At 37.0% G+C, this 18,014-nt stretch overlaps 1 protein-coding gene across 1 annotated transcript in view; it reads left to right on the forward strand.

The window, feature by feature from the left end:
* htt (huntingtin) overlaps nt 1-18,014 on the forward strand; it is a 146,881-nt gene that overhangs the window by 71,186 nt on the left and 57,681 nt on the right. The window contains exons 37-42 of the mRNA XM_083126682.1: nt 1,943-2,159; nt 4,094-4,232; nt 7,141-7,314; nt 7,434-7,557; nt 12,139-12,269; nt 14,216-14,350. Of these exons, the coding sequence (XP_082982808.1) occupies nt 1,943-2,159; nt 4,094-4,232; nt 7,141-7,314; nt 7,434-7,557; nt 12,139-12,269; nt 14,216-14,350 (920 nt within the window). The remainder of the gene's footprint in view (nt 1-1,942; nt 2,160-4,093; nt 4,233-7,140; nt 7,315-7,433; nt 7,558-12,138; nt 12,270-14,215; nt 14,351-18,014) is intronic.

The following is an 18,014-nucleotide window of genomic DNA, read 5'->3' on the forward strand; positions in this document are numbered from 1 at the left end:
GGGGTGCAAACAAATGATAATCATTGGGGGCTAAATCCGGACTGTAGGGGGGATGGGGCAGAACTTCCCAGCGCATGTCGGCCAGAGTTGTTGTTGTCACATTGGCCATGTGAGGGCGGGCATTGTCATGGAGAAGAATGACATTTCCAGACAACATCCCAGGTCTTTTCTTGCGAATGGACTTTCGTACAGCACCACTCAACAATGTGGAGTAATACTGGGCATTAATCGTGCTCCCTTTGTCCAGAAAATCCACATGGATAACGCCCTTCATGTCCCAGAAGACACTTGCCATGATCTTTCCAGCGGACGGCTGCATTTTGCTTTTCTTGGGGGGGACGGGGAACCTTTATGCCGCCACTCCATGCTGCGTCTTTTGGTCTTTGGGGTTGAATTGTGCAACCATGTTTCATCACACGTGATGATGGATTGCAACAATTCATCACCTTCTGCTCGAAACTGATTCAGAAGCTGTTCACAGACCGTCCTGCGTGTCCACTTCTGATCGAATGTCAGCTGGTGGGGAACCCACCTTGCACAGATTTTGTGGAAGCGTAAGTGGTCGTGAACGATTGTCTCAACACTCCCGACACTGATATTCACCTCGGCAGAAATATCTCGCACTGTTACTCGCCGGTTCTCAAGAATCATTTGCTCAACACGTGCGATATTCACTGGTGTGACTGCAGTCGGGCGAATGTGTCCATGCGCTTCATTTGTCACCAGCTCCCGTCCTTCGCGAAACTGCTCACACCATTCGTACACTCTTGTCCGCGACATCGTTTGTTCACCATACTGTACTTGCAAAAATCTCAGCTGGTTTCACTTTCTCCTTCACGAGAAATTTGATTACACACTGCTGCTCCACAGCCACAGACACACTGCTTGCTGCCATGTTCGCTGCAACTGCTGCGCATGCGCGAAATACGTCATGCCAGGCGCTAGTTACTCGCGAAAGAATACATTACGTCACCCGCACATTTCATCATGATCCGGCTATTCATCGATTTTTTACGTACGAAAATCCCGGTCAACTTTGAACGACCCTTGTACATCCCACTGTACAACTCAATTTATTTACTTTTTTACTTCCATCATGTAGTTTTCGGTCTTAATCCATTTCATTCTTTGTAATCAAGGGGTCCCGGGTTCAATTCCCGGTGGAGGCACATTGTGGTTCGGATCCCACTTTAAACTGTAGGTCCAGTCCCGATTAGCCTTACTGTGCATAAAGTGGACTTAAAACAACAAATCAAATCAAACCATTTCCTTCTTTACAGTGACACACTTAATTTGTTAGATCCTTGATATCAATGTAATTATACTGTGATTGTCGTGTACATTCACGAATATCAGTATTTACTTTATATTTCTGTTGTACACGAGTTTATAAAATTAACAGGGGAACCATTGAGATTAAGAACGCTGTATCAATGTCGATATTTTTTTAAGGTGTTGATTTAGATTCGTTTTTGATATGTAAGAGGATTGATTTAAAATGTATTGTGTCAAAAAGTTGCAAATGTGTTTGTATTGGAATCTTTAATATGAAATTATACTTTTAGAAGTAAAATTGTGCTATTTTAATTCTTGCAACTTGAAATGTAATTTTTAAATCCCGTAATAGTCTGCCCATCCTTTGCATACTATATGGACTATGTATTCAGTGTAATGTGTAGTTGCAATACAGACACTATAAGTACAAGTATGCTGCAATTGAAATAACAATAATAATATTTTTCAGAAGTTGAACTTTTGAAAAAGAATTACGTTATACATCTTATACAATTTAAACTTTAAGCCTATGGTAAATTTTGTTTGCAAACTACATGGTAAAAACAGTCAAAAAAGTTAATAATTTAATGTACAATTTTGGCTGCCAATTCAGTTGCAAGTGGTGTTGCCTCAATCGTAATCTCAACTATCACTATTTCTTTTCCAGGCTGTTCATTGGTTAATTACACATGAGAAGAAACCTCCACCGCATTACATCCACATGTGTCTCCTCTGTACAAAGGTTATTCTTGAAGACCCCAACCTTTCTGGAGTCATAGGTCTTCCACAGAATATTACTTGGGTTGCTTCCAGTGCAGGGTGTGTTACGAAGATCATTCAGTTCCTTCAGAAGGAAGAGCTTGTGGTAAATCCTCCCTCAGCAGGTTAGTCATGTGCATGTTATGTAATTTTTATGGTGATGATGTATTGTTATTTCTGGAGAACACAAGCTCCCTTCATCAGACTTTTATTCTTAGTTTGATCAATGCTACAATTATAACAATGTAGTAAATTTAACAAAAATAAGCAGTTGTACAATGAATCTTGTCAACTTATCTGTGAAACAAGTGATTTTTTTAATAAATAGTATTATTATCAAGAAGTTTTGTAGAAAGGAGGATTTTAAACTACCTGATGCTATTTGGAACCCATAATTAAAATTTAGAACATCTTAATTTAAAATAATAATAATAGTTATAAAAAACAAATTGTTTATTTCACATGTAAGTCGTCAGGTTTCAACAGTGTATCATTATTGAGAAGATTCAAATGTTTAAATGTTTCAAAAATTGTGTTTATGTGCTTGTAATAACCGTAAGCTACTGGAGAAAAAAGTCTACAATGCAAGCAAGATGTACATACAAGTAAGATGATGTAGTGGCTACAAATAAGGAATTATTCTTGGAATAATGTGAATAATACTGGGGATATGTGTATTATGTAAAATTAATCTGTGAAAATTCTGTGACAACAGCTGTTTGAGGGGTCAAGACCTGCCAAGGAGCTTTTCATTGATTAATGTGTTGTCAATACATAAAGTCCCATCACAGCCGTTTTTGGGGCTTTTGAGACTGGAAGTACTTCAAATACCGTACAATGCAGATATTATTATTATTATTATTATTATTATTATTATTATTATTATTATTATTGTGACCCTGGTTACTGTGGGTATAAACCAGGACATTAGATCCACACTTTTTTTTTCTATTTTACTCTTTACTTTACATCATCAATGTAACACTGACAACTTTATTGTATCCATTGCATAAATACAGTCCTATGTAGAAGTAGTAAACAGTTCAGACAAGAAAGTTATATACAGGAGAAGTGAACTGACATGGACTATGTAGTAATTAGAGCTGGGCTGATGTATCAATATCACCACCAACAAACAATTGTTAATTTTTAAAATTAAACTATGAAAGCCCTATATATGCAGTTATTCCATACCAAAGAGTATACTGTGAGGTTTATGCACTCATAAATTTCAACAGCTAGAAATGCATTAAAAAAAATATATATATATACCTGATAATTACAACTATTTAACCTAGCCTATAAATGTAAGCATTTTCAAGGGGAAATTGTATTTTTTGGCTAATTTAGAATCCATTAAACATCCTTAAAGTCAGCACTAATTCAGTGATTCGAAACAATTTGTATGGCTATATGACCTAAAAAAAAGTTTTAAAATAGAACGAAGATATAATTTTAGGTATATTTGGCAGAAAAGTGTGCTAAGATAAAAACTCGAATTTTTGTAACAATAACAAGTAAAAAAAATAACACCAAAACTCATGGTCCCTAGGTATCAGTATTGAAAGTATTGGTTGTAATTTATTTATGGATACGCACAGAATTTTCTTAGTCAATATTCTGAACAACTTCTAATTGTTATGATTTTCAAGCATGGGTATTGGTATCATTGCTAATCATTATGGCTTCAAAGTAATATCACTTCACCCCTGATAGTAATCTATTTGCCATTTCTATGTGGGAGTTAATTTTAAAAATATATGATCCGGAAGTTGTGATTTAGCCCTCTCCAGGTGTACAATATTAAGTACACTAGCACTCCAAGTTAATGATGAAAGTTTCAGTTACAATTGAAGTAATAATACTGTAATGAAAAATGTCATTCAGCAACAAAATGTTATATGTACATTCTCTTCTGTTAAATAGGTTTCTTCATGTATTGATACCTTGTTTGTAATAAAGTTAAGATATATATATATATATATATTTTAAGGTGTAAATATTTGTATTTGCTCAGTGATACTGGTTCATGAAATTTAATGATTTGTTTATCTGTAAGGTTTACAAAAGGCATTTGAAGACCCAGAATGCATATGTGCTGCTCACACATGCCACCAAATGGCCACTTTGGTGTCGTGGTTGGAGAGGACAAAGCTCCAGATGGACAGAATCCCAGATTTTCTGGCTGAACCTCTAAAGTAAGTGGGTTTCTTTAGGACTGTTTTGTAATTTTATTATTTTATTATTTTATAGTGCTTTTCCACCTTTTCTACCACAGTCAATAATGATGACGAAATCACTTTGTTACCCTATCTTGTTGTTATAAAATCAGGGTACACAAATCATACCTGTAAATTCATACATTCAATAACAAAGGTTTTCAATGTTAATCAGTATACTGATATACCGTTAACAAAACCTTGACTTATTAACCTGTCTTAACTGTAATAAATACATGCACTGCTACTTGGCATTTTAGGACCCACTTTGCGATGTAGGCCATTTTTGAGGTGATGTGATCAGCACCATCCTCTGGCTGCCTTTACCCGCCCCCCCAGTTCCCCATTGATTTGAGGCTGGATGAGCCCCAGAGCTGCTTTATGTGGCGACAAGGCCAGAAAAATTCCAACTTTAGATCATCCACCCCAGGAATCGAACTTGGGTCTCCCACATGGCAGTCAGATGCCCTATCGACTAGACCACCACGGCAGTCCGTAAAATGTGCCTTCATGGCATGGTGCTACTATATACATGGCGAACCTACTGCTATCTGACAGTTGTATATTAACAGTAATGCAAACACTTAAAATTAAGGATGTGCCGAAACCGATTACAGATGTATGAAAATAAGCCGAAATTGACATATCGGCATCGGTATCGGAATCGGCAAAAATCCGATATTTAAACCGGTACAGATTATGCTAGAGTTTTTACCTTCTAATAAGTTTTATATTTTAGTTTTGTAAGATTTATTAAAAATTAGGTTATGATTCATCATTATTGTAGAGTTTTTGTAATGAAATTATTGCAAACTCATTCAGAGGATCAACCTAACTATAAATCGGAAATAAAACAGTACATTGCTGAACCAGGATCTGCTGTTGTATTGGACATTCAAAAATGAATATTCAAACCTGAAGCAAATCCTGATACAATACTTGGGCATACCTGCTGCATCAGTATTCAGTGATTGAGTGTTGGGTGTTGCTGAACAGATTTGAGATAAGAGAAGAAGTAGGTTACTTCCTGAAGTGCTTCCAAATCTCGTGTTTCTGAAGTTGAATCTGCCAGAACAGGAATTCATTTTGCATTTCAAAGTACTGCTTGTGTACTAATATTTAATCTCTTGAGAATCCATGTTCTTCTTAAAGGTTCACATAACATTTTGTAGATGCAAATGTACATTCGCATATCTTGAGAATATATATGTACAGTCTGCACGGAAAGTATTGACGCCAACAGCATTGACGTTAATTATTTTCGCGTTTTTACATAGGACCACCTATCTCCTAAACGACACCGTGAAAAAGAGTTGTCGTTCATGGGCAGTAAACTACCACCTGCGATCTTCCTTTGTTCCTAGCTGCAAGTTTCAACTCGCTCAGTTTCGAGTGGGAGACGTTGTTGTACGTGCGCACGTGCGTGTGGTATTTCCTGTGAATTTTGGGCTCTTGTGTTTGTGTTCTGAGTTGATTTTGTGTGTGAAACGATGCCTTACAACATATTGAAGCCTGGTGATGCTGAGCAGGTGATTGCCTTGTTTAGAGCAGGCATAAAAACCACAGAAATCGCGACACAAACAGGCGTGAACCTGAGAACAGTGCAACGTTTGGTGAAACACTTCAAGGACAAAGGTGGGGTCAATATGCCTTGCCCAAAACCTAAGTCTGGTCAGCCTAGGAAAGTGTCTGAAAAAACACTGCACATCATGAAAAGGCAGCTAAGGAACCAACCTTCGTTAACAGCTAGGGAACTGAAAGAAAAAAATCCTCTGTTGCTTGATAATGTGTCCCTCCGGACAATTCAGGAGAAGATCCATGATGACTTAGGGCTACGCAGTTACAGAGCTCGCCCGAAACCTCGCCTTACAGAAAAGCATCGTAAGAAAATACGGGATTTCTGTAAGAAATACAGTACCTGGACTGTCCATGACTGGAAAGAAGTGTTGTGGAGTAATGAAGCCACTTTCTTTGTTACTGGTAGTGGTTCCAAGCGAGTGTACCGTTATCCCAGTGATGATCCCACCCTTCCTCAGTACACACATCCAACTATAAAACACCCTCCCAGTATTATGGTCTGGGGTTCCTTTAGTTATGGTGGTGTAGGAGAGTTAGTTATTCTACTAAAAACCAGACCATGAATCAGTACTCCTATTTTGAGCTCTTAAATGATGTTTTGGAAGTGTCCTTTGAAAAAAGTGGAGCCTCTTTTTTTATGCAGGATGGGGCTCCTTGTCACACAGCCAAAAGTGTGGTTTCATGGCTCAAAGATGCTTGTGTCCCTTATTTTGATGATTGGCCAGGACAAAGCCCCGACCTCAACCCGATTGAAAACCTGTGGTCTATCATGAAGCGATGTTTAAGGAACAGGGACACATCTACACTCCTTAAGCTAGAAGCTGCCATAAGGGACATTTGGGTCAATCTGCCAGTTAATCTCCTCCAAAACCTGGCTTTGAGTGTTCCAAAACGACTGACAGAATGCCGGAAGCATAAAGGAGGGTCGACAAAATACTGACTACAAGGTGAGAAGTACAACATTGATTTTGTTGTTTGTTTGGTGTATACATCTGTTGTGGTTCTTGCTTTCACTGGTGTGGCGTCAATACTTTCCGCGCAGACTGTATATACATATGATATGCAATAGAAATGTACATAGCAAATTTATTTTTGTCATGCTGAAAATAACATCCCATTTCTGTTTAATAATCTTATGTATCGGAATCGGTTAAATATCGGCATCGGTATCGGTTCCAAAAATTATCGGTGAGTACTTCGGCATCGGTAAATTTTCAGCTTGTCACATCCCTACTTAAAATAATTATAAGATTCAGTGGCTACCATATTATAATTTACACCCCACCCCATCTGTTTATTTTCATTGCAGAAGCTTGGTAGTGAGTTTAGCTAGAATGCCTCTTGTGAACTCCTATGTTGTCACACCGCCTCAAGTATGGCTTCAGGGCTGGGATATAGAGTTCGGAGGACCAACCAAGACTCGGGTTCCACCTTTGCCTGTGGAATACCTGCAAGAAGAGGTTCTGGAACAGTTCATATTTAGGCAAGTTGTGAAAAGGCATTATGAATGTTCTTGTTTCAACAGAATAATTGTAGTGAGTTATGTGCTGAGTAAAAATTGAATCAGAGGTTGTTGCTTATTATATGTAATTTCTTTACCAGGGTGACGCTACTGGGTTGGATCAGTCGACAGCAATTTGAAGAGACTTGGATGGCTTTGCTGGGTGTCCTTAGTTCGAATCCTAGTGAGGATGCTGCACCAGAAGAAGTTAGTGTAATAATACAGGTAGTGTATTTTTCCTGGATTGCTTGATGGAAGTTTTTTTTTAAAAAAAAAAAAACGATCAAAGTTAATAAGTTATACTTGAGGGCCGTGATTTTTTTTAATTGCTGTTTTTTGTTGTTGTTTTTCAGTGTTATTTTCCCCAAAATTTGAATTTTTATTTTAGCACACTTTTCTGTAAAATATCTAAAATTATACCTTCATTGTGTTTTTAAACTAGTAAAGGGTGTCCCGAAAGAAATGCAGGATTTAATTTAAGTAAGAAACTTTTTATGTATTTATTAATTAACAGAGTTTTTACATTGTTTGAAAGGGTGAACATTGCCATTAAATGTGGAAGAGGATATCTGAGAAATGACCTTCATGATGCATTTGACACACTCGAATTCTTTTGACAAAATTCTGAATCACTTTTTCGCCTAACTGCTGCTCAATTCTGTTCATAACTCTTGGAATTTCCGCTTTCAATTTTGGACTCATTCTTATTTTTGCTGCATAAAGTTTAGAATTAATGAATCACCAGAGGAAAAATATCGCACAGTGTGAGGTCACACAGTTGTTTCATTTGCGGCGCTTCTCCTACCGAAAATGTCAGGTAACTTGCCCACAGTCTCGGTACTTGTAATGGATTTTAACGATCGCCACCCACTCCTCTTGTCATGTAGCACTCGATATTGACTAACCACAATGTTTTTACTACAACATGCGACCTCGCAGAATGCTGCCAACCCTCCGGGGGAAAAATTGCGCACAATTTAAATCCTGCGTTACTTTTGGGACACCCTTTATTGTAATCTGTAAGTTATTTGGCCTACACTTGTTCTTGAAAAATACAAATGTCACAACTCCCATGTAATTGTAGGTGCATACTCGATCTCCGGAAAAACTATGCAACTTGGTTGAATGGAAAAAGTTTCTAGTGTAACAAATACTGATGTTACGGCTCCTGTCTAATGGTAGGTGTGCACTTAATCTCCTGTCAGAATGCAAAATGTCCCAATAGAAGGTGAAAAAGAATGGAAAACCCATACATGTGGTTTCATGTAGCAGTTGGAAATATTTCATGTTTAACATGCACCATAGTTGTTGTTTTTTATATAAAGTTTTGGAAAACGTTCATATCATACATGAGTAACTATGACATGTTTTATTTTTAAGCATAACACACAAGAAATGTTAATTTTTTTGATATTTTCTATTTTTTTAAGAATGAAATATGTTGAAATTCTTGAAAGAGTCCAAAAGTTGCATTTAATGCCAAATTTGCTTTATTTTGAGGTTTTGAATGCATGAAATATGTGTTTAGAATATGACATTGCACGTACATGAACACTTTTTTTTAAACAAATTAACCTTTTTTGGTGTTCTCACATTTGCGAAAAATCAAGATCCCTAGTTATGTTCTATTTTCATAGTTACAGTGATATTATAGTCCTTCAGTTTTTTTTCTAAAGATTAATTGTAAACTGGCTGCTTGTAAACATGTCTCCTCTGTACATTTAATTGTTTCTGATTACAGGAAAACCTCGTTAATACGAAGTTCAAGGGACCAAAAAATGTCAACTTCGTATTAAACGACTTCGAGTTATCCAAACTTTTCAAGATGGCGCCTGTTTTCAGGTGTAAATAAAGTAGAGTATAAATTCCCCCCACAAAGGATGTTTTATACTTGGTGGTAGCTCAGAAAATAAGCTTTATATGTACTATATAATAATATTGTACGTTTTAAAGAAAGTGTAAAAAATGTGACACAAAATGAGAACACGGAGCTTAACACGGACACAAAGATTCCAAGGAGATGGTTAACACCATTTATCCTGCCTAGTTATACAACCGGTTATGCACGGGATGCATGTTGTGGCAAAAAAGTCTTTTAACAAACGGTATTTTCTTTTAATTGTGCAAAGTCGTTGCTCTTCCACGAAATTCTTACAATTTTAGTTCATAAGAAACCCGTTTGCAGGGAGACCTAGGGAAAGGAAAACAATCTCGTTTACTGCAAGAAGTGAAACTCGGAAGAATCTTGACGGTAGTCACTGGCGCAAGCAAGAGACAGGAGATAATCGGACAGAATGAATATTGGATTTTATGTGCGTTCACTAGAACATTGTCCGTTACAGGAATAACTGGTAAGAGAAGATTCTGTTGGGAGAGAACACAATCTTTCCCTGGCAAAAAACAAAAAAATCGGGGCTGTAAATTTCGTTCTGGTTCGGCTGTTAAAAAGACATCGTAAAAAAGTCACGTATTCTTTGCTTCAGTTAACTTCATAATCGCCCCCCCCCCTTCCCCCTTTTGCAGGGATCAGTTCAAACCCTTCCTCAACTTGCATTGTAATCCACTCTGAAAAAGTAAACACACAACTTGCGATCTGTTTGCACGGAATGTGTATCCTAGGACATGTGCCGCACTCGATAATCACTCTGGTTTGGATCCCACTTTAAACTATATTTAATCCCGCTTAGCTCATCAGCATAAAATAAACTAAAAACAAGCTTTACGAAACTTGCATATTTTCAGATTAATCAAAAATTTATTGTAGGTTTCAAGAGTATTCTGGAGGTCAAACACTCGCTCCGCGAAAACTTTTCCTCTCGTATTCCTACATTGAACATTGTGTTTTTTTTTTAGTTTTTTTTTTTTTTTAACAGCAGCACGCTAATGGTTCTGAAGAAAAGTGGGGATTATATGGCTTTGCGAGATTCAAAACAATGAAGCTTATTCCTTCGCACTGGATGAGTCATTGCAGTCATCAGCAAGCGAGAGCTTTCCAGACGCTAGACTAAACACTGGCGCCAGCTGCAGCGTAAACACAATGAGACCGGCTGGAAGTTAGAGCAGCAGGTGGCAGAAGGGAAATCATGGGCATTTTAAAGATAACGCAGTTGTCCAAGATCGAACTTTTATCAGCAGTGTGAAAAAATAATCCTTGTATTACCTTTTACCATGCAACAGACAATAATATTTGCAATATTTCCTATCCAGGCAGCTGCATTCAAACAAGAAAGAGGGACCTGAATTCTGCAATTATCGCATTACCATGCACACCAGTGGCGGATAATGAGCTGTTGTAGGAGAAGGAAGGGGGTCACTTTTCTTTTACTTATCATGCATTTTTTGTTCGTTTTGAAGAAGGTATTCAGAACTGTTTGCTTTTTTTTAGACGCCAAAGGAAAGGAGCCAGTGTGCGCACACGAGCAAGAAAATTGTGGCCGAAACAATTAGCAACGGACCCCCCCCCCCCCTTCCCGCCCGTTTGTTGATAGCAAAAAGGGAGAAGTCACGGAGACAACAAAACACTGTTTTGGCAAATTTTATGACCGGCACAGTTGGGAAACGTATGAAACGGGAAACTGGAGTTGCAACATACGTAAGATCGACGTCAACTTTTGCGGGAAACCTAATGAAAGTGGTTACCGGAAGTTGTCGGTTACCAGGTCAAAAGTTGCTCGCTCACGGGAAATTGCTGTATCTCGAGCTCAGAGCTAGACAGATGGGTGAGACTTCCAGGTGCCACGCGTCTTGTATTTTGGAACATTCGTGCGATCTAATCTCGCATTTCTCATCTAGCACTTGTGAATATTTCCAAGGTGGCGCATTCAGCGGGGAAAGAGCTTGACCTCCCATGCACATTGACAAAGAAAGTCAATGTCCAGCGGGCATTTCGGGCTACTTCCCTCGAGTTGTCAGCATCTCTTAGGACAAGAAAACATGTCAAGTTCGAGTTAAAATAACGTCCAAACTCTCTCCACATTCGATCTTCTCTTGTCGACTTACGCAGGTGTCTACTTCGAATTAAGCGAAACCAGTTTTGCGGAAGGGTCTTGTAAACAACTTCGTATTAAAAATTATCCGTATTTCGATTTATCCGTACTGAAATACATTATAAATCCTATCTTATCGGCTGGGGAATGGGAAGAACTTCGGATTAAAGGGTACTGCGTATTAACCAATATCGTATTAACGAGGTTTTCCTGTAATTATATTTCATAACTGGTATTAGATTTAAACAGTATAACATTTTATTTCACATCCTGTGTATGGTCTATTGGATGTTACTCTGAACTGATCCAATTCTGCATACTCTTTTTGATTCCCACTGATATCAATACCATTATTTGAACGCTGTAGCAATTTAAAGTTGTCAAAAATTTTTACAAATAGTTACATATATAAACATTTTGTTGCAACTATACCACATCATTAAACAGAGTTTTGCTTTAAAATATCTAGTTTCATGAATGAGATAACGAGGATATTAAAATAGCTGTCATTCAATTAAGGGATCTTTTGTCACACAATGTATGAAATGAATGAAAATTTCATAGTTTGCTTAATTTTCAGCATATTTAGGGTTCAATAGAGCTGTGTTGGCATAGCATAAAAAGACGAAAGTAACATTAGCAACAGTGTAGGCATAGTAATTTTCCTCACTGTGCCAGGGTAAACATCATTGTTGAAAGGAAGGAGATTCCCGTAGTTTGCATGTTTTCCAACACTTCAGATGTCTTGGAACAATAATAATATCAGCAGTTACGTAAGAAATAAAAATGTAGAAATGATTGTATTTTCCTTTTGTTTCAGGCCTGTAGTCAAGCTGTTCAGGCAATAACAGCAATACTAATACAAACCTTGTTACTACCAATGCCAGGCAATCCTAGCACGAGTGCTTTAGTACATCAACCACGGGAGAGGTTACCGATTCAAAATTCCAGGTTGGTAATGATCAAGTAATTTAAGATTGTTTTTAAATTGATGAACTCGAGACTGACTTACCTCCTAAAATCTAAATTTGATGGCACAACAACTGTACCAGCACTAGTCAATGCATCTGCTCATTGCTGCTTCTTCAGTTGGTTATTGTTATTTTTCATACAAAATTTTTAATATAAAAAATAAACAAACTGCTTAAGAATATCATCAGGAATATTGCTGTGTGGTTGTTTCCAAAAACTAATAATCGTTTATCAATAGATGCCAAATTTTTGTGAAAGGAATATTTAAAATCAGGAATTTCTATTTACAAATTGAAAAGAAAAATTTTGATTTTAGCAAACTTATTTTGAAACTTCCTAATTGTTCCTGTGTTTTAAAAAGGTGATAAAATGAACTGCAATAATTACTGTGGAATTTCTCTACTCTCAACAACACATAAAATATTATCTAACATTTTTTTAACAACACTAACCCCATATGCTAATGAAATTATAGGTGATTATCAATGTGGATTTAAACGCAACAGATCAACTACAGATCAAATTTTTCACATCAGACAGACACTTGAAAAAAAGTGGGAATATAATCAAAATGTCCATCAACTATTCATTGATTTCAAAAAAGCATATGATTCTGTCAAAAGAGATAAATTATATAATATATTAGTAGAGTTTGGAATACCTAAGAAGCTTGTTAGTATGATAAAAATATGCACCAGTGAAACAGAAAGTAAAATTCGTGTGGGTATTAATATGTCTGACAAATTTACAATTCATGATGGGTTAAAACAAGGAGATGCATTATCTCCATTGCTCTTTAATTTTGCCTTAGAATATGCTGTTAGGAAGGTAAAAGAAACTAAAGAAGGACTAAAATTAAATGGTGTGACTCAGTTGTTAGCATATGCAGATGATGTAGACTTACTGGGGGATGATGTGAATACAATTAAGAATAATGCTAAAATATTTTTCAAAACTGCTAAAGAGATAGGTTTGGAAGTTAACAAAGAGAAAACTAAATATATGCTTACAGACCGAAACCAAGTGTTAGGTAATAATCAAAATCTAATTATTGATAACAACTCGTTTGAACCAGTTTCCAAATTCAAATACTTAGGAGTAATGTTAACAAATGAAAATTATATTAAAGAGGAAATAAAAAGTAGGCTTAATTCAGGAAATGCATGTTACTTCTCTCTTCATAAACTTTTGTCTTCTCATTTAGTATCTAAGAAACTAAAAGTTAAAATATACAAAACAGTAATTTTGCCTGTAGTATTATATGGATGTGAAACTTGGTCCTTTACATTGAAAGAGGAACATAAATTTAGAGTATTTGAAAATAAGATCCTTAGGAAAATATTTGGACCTAAAAGGGATGAGGAGACAGGTGAGTGGAGAAGGTTACATAATTTCGAACTACATAATTTGTATTCATGTCCAGACATTATTAGAATAATTAAATCAAGAAGACTTAGGTGGGCAGGCCATGTGGCACGAATGGGAGAGGAAAGAGGAGTTTACTGGATTCTTGTTGGAAAACCTGATGGTAAGAGACCTGTAGGAAGGCCAAGGTGAAGATGGAGGGACAATGTTTAGATTGACCTAAGGGAAATTGGTAGGGATGGAAAAGAGTATATAGTACTTGCTCAAGATAGGGAAAGATGGAAGGCCTGTGTTGCTGCAGCCATGAACCTTCGGGTTTAAGAAGGCTAGGGAGTTAGTTAGTTAATTTTGTGTCTACCTTAAATGCCAGTTCATGTTCTGAAATCGATAAAGATTATTATCAAAGGAAGTGTTTTCATTCAGTATATGAACAAAGCTTCATATTGTTTACTAAATATTCCCATTTTACATTGGATCATTGGACTTTTAGTTATCAGTATTAGTAAAGTTTATATTGATATTTCATTGTGGTTGGTTCATTCGTTTGTGTTCTCTTTCAGTAACGGACAGAAGTTGAAAGCTGTGCATGAGCTTCTGAGTTGGAGGCTACAGGAGCAACACTTAACTAGTCACTTGAGTCAGTTCCAGCATGTTTTCCAGAGAGGAAATTTGGAACGAGTTAACTCCCACAACAGGTGTCTGCCTCTCTATAGACTAATTTAAGTTAGACTGAGCTGATATCACTCATTCAATCAAGTGTTGACTGATGCTGTTATGTAGAGTACATCATCTGCAGGTGTTGAAAATGTGAGAATTTTGGATTCACCAGTAAAATAATGTGCAAAATTTGGATATCTTAAATAATTTCAATTAAATATTTTCACTGAATACATCTTTTGCCTTCTTCTGATACATTGACTGAGTCAAACAGTCATTATCATGTGCTTTATTGTAGGATTTGTTTTAAAAGAATATTGCAACAATTGCACAATGAAACGTAAAAATATTGAAATCTGCAAAAATATAGAAACTGGTTTAAAATTAAATTGGCTTATCCCTAGTCTGTATTGTTGTTGGGCAACATATGCATATATGTTACTGTAGTTAGTAACAGCTAAGTTAAATCCCCCTCTATAAAAAAAATAAATTACAAAACTCTTCACGGAGGTGCTGTTGACAGTTTTTGCTGTATATGAATTGGTTTAAAGTGATATTGGCTCAGCTCTAGCTCATATGCTTGATACTGGGCAACATATGAACATATGTAAACATGTGTAATAGAGTCTTAGATAATGATTGTGCATACTTAAGTATCATACTACCAAAACCTGGTAGCCTGGTTTGGTAGCCTGGTTTGTTCGGTGGAAACATATAAGTAACAGTGACACTGAGATATGTACAAGGGCTACTTAGAAAGTAACTTCAGTTTAACGATCACCAATATTGTCCTAAAAGTTTTATTACGTGGAACAACCATGGCTTTACACAACTTTTCAACATCATTTGTAACCTAGTTGAGACACTTGTCATAGTGGGGACCAATCAGGTGGGAGTGAAGCCTGCAGTCTATGGGTAGGCATTGGCCCTCATGTCCTGTTGCGCCATGGGTTATTTTTAGAATGGGTTCACTTTTCAGGCGCGTGCCCAGGATTTTCGTAAGGGGGGGGGGTTATGAATCCAATACATTTTCCAGTTCACAGGTCAAATTTCTTGTAATAAATTAGATAATTAATATACTTGGATTTTACCCCAATGAACGCAATCAATGTATTTGCTATGGATGCTTCATGTTTTTATTGCATCATATAAAAGCACCTGCTTGAATATTTCCAAATTATTAATATTTTATATTTAATTGCTCAAATATAATTTTTAAACAAAAAATATGTACACTCAACATTGTAACAACATTAAAGAGATTAAGACTACTTGATGTCTTAAAGACAGTAATAAATAAGGTACCACAGTTCAACAATTTAAATTCTGAAATTTAGGAATCGAGGTTTCTGTGCGAGTTCTGACAATATGCCGTCACAAGTAACTTTTATATCCCGGTGAATGTTCAGAGCAGCTAACCCATTTAATCTTTCTTCGCAAATGGTATGTCGAAGATAGGTCTTCAACAGCCTCAAAGTTGAGAATGATTTATCATTTGATGTTGTTGTTACCGGGATTGTACATAATATGCGCAAACGTGTGTTTACCCAGGGAAATATTACTTCACTGCATATATCAATTGCTTCAAGAGCATTTACTGGACATCATTGCATTGCTGCAAGATGACAATACCACAGTTTCATTTCAGTGTGAGCGTCGTCGCCTTGTAATCAAGGTGTCCCGGGTTCAATAACCGGTGGAGGCTAATAGTGGTTCGGATCTCACTTTAAACTTTAGGCCCAGTCCCGATTGGCCTTACTGTGGATTTAAAACATCAATTCAATCAACATTGTACTTGTTGTGGAGATGATTTTGCTAAATATTGTGTACATTTTTGGCATTGTATTATTATATTATTGGTGAAAACATTTGTTTGACAGTCGACAAACAAATACGAACCCCTTCAGTAATTAACATTTTCTACTACAGTGTCATTAATGTGTCATATTCATTTTCATATTAGGTCTATGGAGAGGAATTTTGTATAATGTTAACGTTATGGAACTGCGAAAACAACTGTTCAAGGGGCCACTCCCCCCTTCCCCTCCGAAGCCTAGTACCGCACCACAGGATCTGTCACTGAGCCCGACAAAATCTTGCCACACAGTGCTCGAAATAGAAATTCGTAGCCGAAAAGGGAGGGGATATTTGATCGATTTTGGAGATACGAGGGGGTACATCCTTGTATGGATCAACATGGAGACAATACAGTAGGTGGAGGATGCTCAATATGAAAATTATTCTAATTGGGGGTATGATTTGTGAAACTTTCTTAACTGGAGGCAGCATCCCCTAGTTCGACCACTGATGCCAGAAAAGATGCTTTCAGAAAATGAATTTATTACTGCACACGTATATTACTTATTGTATTTGTTGCGTTTGTACAAGAGAAATATTCAGAAGATTTGTAAGGAATATTTACAGTTAATAGGATGCCTATCTAGTCTATCCCGTGTCGTAATACAAATTTTATCCCTTTCCTACAAAATAATAAAACTGTCCATGGCAACCGTGATTTTATAATGTGGTTGCATACATATACACTGTATTGTAGCACCAAGCTTTCTGGGACCTCGGAAAATACGTGCCACTGCTCCGACGCCAGGGTTTCAAATGCCTTGGTGGATCTATAAGATAGGTAATATCGTCTTTCGAGTGTTCGTGAACAAAACAAAAAGTAAATGATTGTAAAGTCCATTTTATATTCAGATACGTTAATCGGGACTGGACTTAAATTTTAAATCGGGATACGTACCACTGTGCAATGCACCTTCACAGGGGATCAAACCCAGGACCTCTTTGATTACACCACCATCGGTGAGGCCCCTGAAATCATTGAGGGAAATTGTTCATCTTCATGTTCTCTCGCCCTGCGAAAGTTTATTGGTGAAATAGGGTGACATCCTACACACGTCTTCCAGACATACACACGCGGGCACCCCCCCCCCCCCTTCCCTGCACACACACGATTGTATGCTTACAGCCCATGTTGTGGCCTTCCAGAAAAACAATTCTAAATCCGCCTATGGATATATCTGCTATCAAATAATGAACGTCACTTACCTCGACAGTTCCTTGACATAATTTTGCAACAAGGTTTGCAATATCTTCTGTTATGCCTTCTTGTTGAATATCAAGAGTCTGAAAGTTCGCACGTTTCACTCTCGCAATTCGGATGGAATTCCTCTGAACTTAAATCGACCATTTCTGACGTTCTATTTTTGGAAGGTGAAGCTTCAACTTCCATTTTTTGTTTCTTTTGGAAATAATCTAATACGTATTTCTCCTCTTTTCCCTATCCATCTTTAGTTCCACGTCAAAAATCTATTACACACGCAGAAACGTAACACACAACACGACCACTTCGACTTGCTAACTTGCATACTGCAACTCCCTACAACCCCAGTGAACACCAGGACTTGGGACAAAGATACCTGGCGGTCGAATGTCTGAACCATGCATCCAGCTTGGTCCAGCTCAAATTACGTCACCAGTGTTGACAGCAACCAGTAGTGTCAGTGTCAGTAGTGTTGGCAACTGCTAAATTATTTACGCACAAATTCAAGTGAGATCTTTCACACATGTTACAAGAAAATTCAATAAACTTAAGGCTGGAAATTGGTTGAGAAAAAAATATCTAATTTGTAAAGAGCACAAGAGTAAAACGTATAATATTTTGGCATATTAATTGCTTTTATTTTG

Source organism: Lepisma saccharinum, chromosome 8 (genome assembly GCF_977018435.1).
Source record: "Lepisma saccharinum chromosome 8, izLepSacc3.1, whole genome shotgun sequence".
Classification (NCBI taxonomy): domain Eukaryota; kingdom Metazoa; phylum Arthropoda; class Insecta; order Zygentoma; family Lepismatidae; genus Lepisma; species Lepisma saccharinum.